Here is a 9,389-nt window from a genome sequence, read left to right as displayed (position 1 = left end):
ATCAAGTTATATCAGAGTTAATATTGGATAAGAGAATAAGAAATTGTCAGTTGATGGAAGATATATTTAAAATAACTTAATCTAATAATGTAAGTAAAAATTTAAACAAACACATATAAAGCACCGTGCTTTACACTCCTCATTTAACCTTCCCAACTCTGAGATTATCATACCCATTTTACACATGGGGAAATTCAAGCATAGGGAGACTAAGTAACTTGGTCAAGGTGACTCAGCTAGTAAATGACAGGATAACCCACACTCTTAACCACTCTGTTTCTGAAAGGAAGAAAGGAAGGGAGGAAGGGAGGAAGGGAGGAAAGAAGGAAGAAAGAAATTCTATATTCAAAAGGTGAACTCCAGATGCATTAAAGACTTAAATATGAAAGGTAAAATTACAGAATTATTAGAAGAAAACACAGGAAAATATCTTTGCAATTTGTGGATCATGAAGGACTTTTTACTGCCCATAAAATAAAAAATTTCAAGTACATTAAAATTAAGGATTTGTGTATCACTGTCAAAGTCAACACATGCTGACACACTGGGAAAATATTTGCCATGTCTAAAATTACCAAGGGATTACTATCTCAGATAGAGGATTCTGGGAAACCAACAAAAAATGGAAACCCAACCAAAAAGAAGGGCAAAGGGTATGAACAGGCCAGACAAGAGAAGGCAAACTCAAACAGCTAGCAAGGATATGAAGAAATGATCAACCTCCCTGGTAAACAGATAAACCTATCACAGCAACCAAACCATAAGGTTCCATTTAACAACAGTTAAATTAGCAAAATGTAGGACGTTCTACAGTAAGAAATGCTGGCAAAACTGGGAAAAAGTAAAAATTTGCATACAATGTTGGTGAGGGCAAAAACTGGTGTAGCCATTTCAGAAATACCTGGCATAATTTAGTGATATTAAATATGTGACTAACCTATTACACAGCAATACCACACCTGGATATGTATACCTAGAAAAACTCTTCCACGGCCATTAGCAACATGTATGAAGATGTTTATTACAAAATTATTTGTACTCAAGAGTTGGAATCAACCTGGGCATCCGTCATTAGGGGAACTGGTAATTTGTGCTACATGCAAACCATGAAATATTGGACAGTTAGAATCAATGAACTACATGTACATAGAGCAATATGAACAGATAACAAAAAATGCTTAGTGAAGAAATATATAGCAAAATAGCAGTTATATAGATGTAAAACACACAAATAACAACATTATTTTACAAGGATAGAGACATAACCAAGAATATATATAAAACATACTAGATTGGGTGCAAGTGAGAGTCAGGAAGGTGTTGAGATTGGGAATGAAGAGGAAAAATTATAATCAAAATAATGAGGTATGCCTCTAAACAATACAAACCAACTTTGTTATCTGAAATGTTTTAAGTGATAGTTATGTCAACTTTTAAATTTGATAAATTTATGCAAATGGTTAAAGAAATCCCTTTTTCTGTGATGACTGAGCATTCCTTACATCTTGGTTTTAACCATGATGAATTTGAAAATTCACGACATTTAGTTCTTCCTTGTTGCCATCATAGATAAACATGCTCAAATGGCCTAATAAAAGAAATACTGAGCTATGAACCTGAAAAGCTGTAACCTAGTCCAAGCTAACTAGTAAAAGGAACTTGGCAAAGTCATTTTACCTCCCTGAAAGTTTGTTTATCTGCAAAACCAAATCTGAATGATTCTCCAAATCTCTCTAGCTCTGAAATTATTTATTTTCCTAATATTTATTCATACAGAATTATTTTTTCTCTCCAACTGTTTACCCCTGCCACCACCAAAACAACAATAACAACAACAACAACAACAACAAAAAACCAAGATCAAAAGAGATTTTAGAACAGTGATGTAGCAATAGGAATGAATAGCAACTTAGTTTCATAGGATAGAAAGGAGAAAACAATAAAGGGATACAGTGATTTTCACAGCCTTTTCACATATGTAAGGCAGAGTATTTCAGCCCAAGTTCAGACAATCTACTACCTCTTCTAAAACGTAAGTTAAAGTCTCTAGTGGAATTTCTACTTGAAGGCCCTAAACTTCAGCTTATCTGTATCAGTTTTCAGATAGAAAAAATATCTCTAAAGATCTCTTCCATATAAAACATGTAAGATTCCAAGAGAAAAATGAATTTTTAAATTAACAAACTAGTCATACTCTGAGCATTTAACAAAAAGCCAACCATTCAATTAGAAGTGAGGATTAAATGGGGATAAAGACCTTAAGAATAAGGAAAATTAGAATACATTACAGGTTGGTGACCATGAATAGCAACTGAGATATCTAAGAAATAATGGTATCACATATTATAAAAAGAAAATTGACACCAGAATATTAAAAATATCTAAAAACCAAAATTAAGATAGTTACAGTACCTAAAAATTTGAAATTATATCTTAAAAGGGGAAAATAGAAGACTTCCAATATTCTTAGAATACAACAATAAACATGAGAAATTGACATCATTCCCTTATTTATCTCCCATTCACATTTAATTTTAACTACGGATGGGGAAGGCGGGGAGGGGAGTGGGAATTAAGAGGTCACAAAACATCTGTTACTAATAATTCCAGCACAGATGTAGTTGTTACTGCAAAAGAGATGATGAAGTTGTTCCCAGGCTGCCATACTATAAGGTCTCCAACCAACAGCCATAGTTTATACTCAAACTCCCTGTATCAAGTCTCAATAAATACATAAAGTTGATTATGAGGAGAATTATCTACATGGACAGATATATGCAATCCCTATAAATATAGTAGGTATATATTAAATAACAGGAAGATGTTTAAAAAATAAATGAGATAACTTTTAAGAGCATGAAAAAATATTTCATAGCTATAATACAAGTATAGACTTACATTTGGCTGTTTTTGCTTTACTTTTTGGAATCTTTCAATTTATCTACATCTAAATGATATACTTCAAAATATGTTTTAACAAAATTAATGAGTTCTAAATATTAAAATTTTTTCTCCAAAAACAACTGTAAGGGAGATTTTCCTTATTAGAGAACACTGTTATATTTAAGTGTTATAGAATACTGCCATCTTTTCAAGCAACCCAGTTCCACGTTAACAAGCAGTATAACCCACCTCCATCAAGGTTAAAAATCTAGACATGCTCATATACACCACACTGAAAGTATTTATTAGTTAATATTGATGTCCTAAGAATGCTTCCTCTAGGAATACGATTCTGAAAACACTATCCCATCCAAAGGAAAGATTATTTCCTAAAGCAATGCATGTATAATAGATTAAATTTTAACTGGGGTTACTAAAATCTTGTTCTATTAGGTGTATATCCATTAATTTTATTTCAACTTACACCTAGTTTAATGATATTTTACTAGTAATATGTACAAAATATAGCCTTCTAAAAAGTGTTTTTAAAAATATTTTATTTCCTAACCAGGTTACTTTTCTAGTTTAAGAGTTTAAGATTTTCTTTTAACAATGAACTTTTATTCTAGCTTCTATCTCTATTAGAGAGGAACAGACATTTCCCCATAAATTAGTGATCATGCTGCAAACACTAAGAAACCTTTTCTAATCCCAAATACTATTCTACAATTTCATCAAGTCCTCTAACCTTTCATTGCACTTTTACATATTAATGCATATCTTCTTCCAACATCTACATGATTTTTCTTCTTCTCTACTACAATTCAATACAGGTAGTTTAGAGTAGTTAATATAATTCCACATGATGCTGCATCTGTGTTTACATATGGCTCTAATCACATGCTTAAAAGTAATTTATACAGGGGAAAGCAAAAAAGGAGAAAAAAACAATAAAAACACAATTATGGGATATAATTGTGTTATTTTTAAAGTATCATTCCCAATTTGATAGAACTTTCTCAGTTCTCACCACATGCTTCAAAGCAACAAAAACTGCGAACACAGGGTACAAACTTTCAAAAATACTATAAACGAAAGAAAGAAAAAAACCCCGAAATATTCCATATGCTTTTACATAAGGCTCATCTTAACAAATGATTGATGCTTTCAATTTATAAGATAATTTAAGTTTTGCTCCATGCCACAATTGTATATGTTATGGCTTTGTGGTAAACTTCCCCAGTTCATAAAAGTAGTAAGTGAATCACACCTATTTACTACTGAGCTCTAAGAATTAGATGAACACCAAATTCAAGAAACATCTGTCAGGAAATGTAAAACTGTATTTACACACACACACACATACACGCACACACATAACACATACTCTTGAAAAACCGTGACACCCTAAAATGAGAAATTCACACAGGCTTACCTGGTAATTCAGGTAATTCCTACTTAATTCAAGATAAACAGTATTACTATTGCATTATGATACTGCTGTTGTTGCATTTATAGAAACACCATTAAAAATAATTAGGGAAATAAATATTTCTAACATTTGACCTAATAAAAGCCTTCCAAAAGTTATATTAATATAATTATATGGACACACACCAAAAAGATATTACTGAATACATCAAGTCTCATGCAATTATTTATATGTCAAAGTTACATTACCAATTTACACAGTTTGAAAAGAATTAATGAATACAAACATACAATAATTATCAAACTAAAGACACTTTTTTGCTGCATTTAAAACATCAGAGCAAACTTATATTTCTTAATTTACAATTGATAAATGTAAAGTTTACACACTATCTTATTCTGATTCTTAACTTAATTCTGAATCAGAAGAGAAAAGAAAAGACAAAATCTAAAAATCACTAACATCTGAGTGACTGCTGGTTAACACTTTCTTTAGTTGTTGTCTGCCCAACCCATATATAGTTTAAGTTTACACAAGTTATGGGAATATAATTAGAAAGTATTAACAATCAATTAATTGCAATTTTTCTTAACCATATTTAACAGTTTACAAATTTTAACACCTAAAATATATGTTTTAAAAAAATAAAATAAAATATGTTTTCAGGAAATCCTACAATGAATAAAAAAGGTTAAAAAGTATAGAAAATATGCAAAATAAATACAGGCCAATCATCACATATCTTTTCCAAACCTAATAACATAAAAACTTAAAAAAAAAAAAAGCAGTAATACATATGGTCTAAAGCAAGACTGAATGGATAGCAATATCAATCTCAGTATTTAAAAAGCTCATATTTATAAAATTGTTCAAGTTAAAACATTTCTACTTCTTTCCATCTAAGCAGACTAGCAGACTAGAAAATGCTTATGCCTAATTTACCCAGGGCTAGTTTTAAGTAACACTAAGATCCAGAATTACACCAAAGGTCCCTATTAATGCAGAGGTCCCAATCAACAGGAGATAGACTTATGGTGCTACTACACCAATAATCATTTTTGTTAGCATCCTCTACTGGCGGTTTCCAAAGACAGCAAGTGGAAATGGTGCAAATGACAGAAAAATATGTACCTCCTATTCCATCCAAAGTGAATTAATCAGCATGTGGTCATTAGTAGCTACAGCACATTTCTCTCCCCCACCTCCAAAATGCATACATACGTACATCCGAAAACCACAGAGTAGAAGTGGAAAATTAGAAGACATATTTTTAAAATACAACAAACAAAGCATTATATTACAAATGGTAAAAATCGATTTTATGCAATTCTAATGCCACTGCTTTATAGATGACTAACATCATCACCATAAAGTTACTATCTAATGTTTGATGCTTTGGCCAAGCCTTGCTCAATTGGTTTACTCATGTCAAGTTACATTACTTGATTCTCCCACTAATATCCTACTCTGCAGATATATTCCAGAAAGGAAATTAAAATGTTTTACTGGAGGCCTAGCAATAAAATCTATATATCTTATTTTTAAATGAACAAAAAAATTACTTACATATAAATAACAACATAAAATATCTCTATCACCCACTGTACATATCATTTATTCCCTCATTAAAAAGATTTAAGAGTTAACATTTTTCATGCAATTCTCTCCAATAAACAACTGCAACTTAAATATGACTGCGTTGCTAAGAAATATTAACCAGCACCTATTCTGAGGTTTCACAACACAATGGCATATAACTTCATTTTTAATTTGCAAATTATAAGGCTTAATCAAATAGCACGGCTGTAATCATTGGCAATGGATGAAATGCATTTGAGAACAAAAAGAAATACAAGGACAGAGCCAAAAGTGATGAAAATGGAAGATACCTGTAGTGGTACGGTGCTATCTTAAACACCTTTTGTTTTCTGAGAGTAATGCCTACTGCAGACAAGACATTTTGTGCTAAACAGCCCAAATCTGTTTTTCTAATATTAAACACAAAGGAAAAACACTGACAGCAAGCGTGGTAAATAAATCCCTCCCTTGAGAATGAAAGCAGCAGACAGGAGGGGGCTGACATACATGCAGGAGAAAACTAAACACCATCTTTTTTCTACCTGCACAAGTTGCCATTTGCTGCAGCGATCGAGAACCTCTTTTTCCTGTTGATTTCAAGTACCTTTCAGGATAGCTTTTTTTTCCCCTTAAGTCATCTGTTGATATGCCTTATGAGTGTAATATTCATATCACAGGATCTTTAGGAGAAAAATCCATTCTTTCCTGTTCAGGTAAACATGTTTACAGCAGCTGCACAGACGCTGGGTGGTTCAGACTCACATGTCACACACATGTCGTCAGCAACAAGAAAAGCCCCTTTCTCTGGCGATGAACATTTTAAATAAGGTAAAGAGCGAGCAGCCCTTTCCGAACCAACTTACCTTTCATAAAGCCACATCAGCAACAGTGGCAACAGCTCAATATAGCACACTATTTGACGCTAAAACAGGAAATTAAAATTGCAATAGCCTATGCTCCGCTCCTTGCTGTAACAAGTCATCTCTCCACAATGACGATACCAAATACTAGTTATCAATCATAACTAACAGACGTCTTTAAAACGCAAATGTTTATTTGAATAACTAAAATCATTCATGAAAGCAGTGATTTTAATGTCGGCTCAAATATATTAAAAATATTTTTACGATTGGAAGGAAACATCTTGAAACAGCTTAAAATCTTCGTATCTGCTTCTAGACAGGAAATCCCACACAAAATCTAAAATTGCCAGGAAAGGTTACAAAACCTCGCGTTTCGCATCCCAGAGGGGAGGGAGAAAGGGAGCCCAGGAGCGGGGGTGGGGCGGGGGAGCACGAGAGAGTTTTTACTTAAACACGTATTTCCTCATTTTCTGGAAGAAACAGCAATCCCATTATAGGCGCATTTATTTCCCTACAGTTAAAAAGTCGTTTTAAAAATAACGTAGGAACCAAAACGAACCCCTCGGTCCGAAATGTACATGTAATTCCTTATATAGACTCGGCTGCAGCCAGCGGCAGGGCCGTTGCCGCCCATTATTATACAAACAGGTACCCGGCCGGCGCGGGCGGGGGACCTCGCCCCGCGCTCCCGCCGCCCCCGGGCGGAGAAGTCTCGCCCCTTTCGCCACAGGAACTGTCCAGACAATAACAATCAGCAGACATTTCGCTGCTGAACAAGAGGGAGAGAAAGCACAGAATCGCCCCCAAGATAAGAGAAATACCATCAACTTACAACGTCTCTCCAAACTGGAAAAGGCGACTGTGCAACAACAACCACATGTTCGGGTCTCGCTCTCTCTTGCTGTCTCTATTTTTTTTTTTTTTTAAACTCTCACGCCAGGCAGAGGGGTGTGTATTGCCCCGGCACACCAGCACAAATCAATAAACACTGCAGCTGCAGCGAGAGCAGCAGACCCGTGCGTCCGTCGGTCCGTCTGCCCCCTCCCCCACCCTCCTTCCACCCGAGACCGAGAGCGCCATCCAAGCTCCATTATCCGGCTTCAGCGCTCCGTGCGTCCGGCCCAGGTAACAACTTCCCCAAAAACCGAAAGAGAAAAATGAGAGGCATACGCACAGAACCCCATCCCAGCGCGGAGAAGGAGTTTCCCCCGGGGAGGGGGGATCTGTCTGTGGTGCTTCCCTGTCTCTAAGACCAGGTAACAACTCCACAAACACACCCGCTGCCCAGCTCGCCGCCATCCACAGATCTCCCACAGCAGCAAGTAGGTGCCCGCTCCTGCCCCGTCTCCCCTGCCGCCCCGCCAGCTCCCCACTGAAAGTGGACCTCACTCGCGGGGCTCGCCTCGGCGTCCCCAGCCGGGGGTCCAGGGCGCGGTGGTCGGAGGCGCGGGGGAGGAGGGGTGCTTAGGGACCCGCGCCTCCGCTCCGCTAAACCCCATTCCGCGAGCGCGCCTCGCCGGCCGGTCACAACTTTACCGCCGCCGGCCGAGCCCGGTCCGCCAGCGGCGCGCACCGCCGGCGCCCGCGCACACGCGCGCACGGACGACACGCAGCCTGCGGCCGCCGCGTCCCGCCGCCGCCGCCGCCGCCCGCCGCGCGCCCGCAGCCCGGCCCGGCCCGAGCCGCGGGGCCCGCGCGACGGCGCCGGCCGGGGCCGCGGCGCGGGGAAGCCACTTTGCACGGTCAGCGCCGGCCACAAGTTTGTTCCTCGGCTCCCGGGGGCCTCCGCGCTAAGGGAGAATAACGCGGAGGGGGCTGAGAGGAGGGGGAGAGGGGAGGCGCCGAGGGGCAAAAGAGTGGAGAAAAGTGCGAAAAGAAGCAACAGCCGCTCCACCCGGGACCAGAAAAGTGGCTGGCCGCGTCCCGGCCGCCCGCCCTGCGCCGGGGATGCGGCGGCTAACGGTCCAAGGAGGCGGCAGGGGCGGCAGGAGCCGCTAGGCGGAGAGAGACCAGGTAAGAGACATAACGGTTCAGGGAGAGCGAGCGGCCGCGGCGCGGCTCCGACAGCGGCAGCAGCGGAGGGGGGCAGAGAGCACTACTTTCTACTTTCCCACTCCACTTTGCCCGTCCCTGCCCCGGCCGCCCCCAGCCCAGCTCGCCCCCCTCACCCCCGGGGGCGCCCCGGCTGCCCGGCTCCCCCTGACTCCGCCGCTCCCCGGTCCCCTCCGCCACTCACCGTTATTGCGCCGCGGGTTCGCCTGCTTTCTGCGCTTACACCTGGGGCCATCCGCCATGATCCTCTCGCTTGTGTCTAAATGCTCGAGTCACCTCCTCCCCCTCCCTCCCCCTTCCCCCCCACCCCTCCGCCTCCACCCCTCCCCCCTCCCCACCGCACCTGGTTTACGACACTCGCGGCTTTACGACATCACCTTCCTTACACCTAGAGCCGCTCGCTCTACGGCCGGAACCTTGTTGCTAGGGAGAGGACGGTTTGCGGCAACCGTAGAAGCAGCTCAGTTTGAATTGAGGGGAGAGGGAAAAGTTTCCCTCAGGTGTCGTGGGTTGGGGGAGGGGGGCGTTGGGAAACTGTGGGGACGTGGTCAGAAGGGCGGCAGGCAGTCGGAGGGAGAAAG

General features: G+C 40.0%; 1 protein-coding gene across 1 annotated transcript in view; it reads right to left on the bottom strand.

Moving 5' to 3' along the window:
• The window catches only part of ZEB1 (zinc finger E-box binding homeobox 1), a 162,826-nt gene extending 153,737 nt beyond the window's left edge, over positions 1-9,089 (bottom strand). The window contains exon 1 of the mRNA XM_081820832.1: positions 8,993-9,089. Within this exon, the coding sequence (XP_081676958.1) occupies positions 8,993-9,050 (58 nt within the window). The 5' untranslated portion in view covers positions 9,051-9,089. The remainder of the gene's footprint in view (positions 1-8,992) is intronic.
• Between the last annotated feature and the right edge of the window lie 300 nt (positions 9,090-9,389).

Source organism: Leptonychotes weddellii, chromosome 5, assembly GCF_054177405.1.
Source record: "Leptonychotes weddellii isolate Sample4059 chromosome 5, ASM5417740v2, whole genome shotgun sequence".
Taxonomy (NCBI): Eukaryota; Metazoa; Chordata; class Mammalia; order Carnivora; family Phocidae; genus Leptonychotes; species Leptonychotes weddellii.
This window is presented reverse-complemented; position numbering and strand designations above follow the sequence as displayed.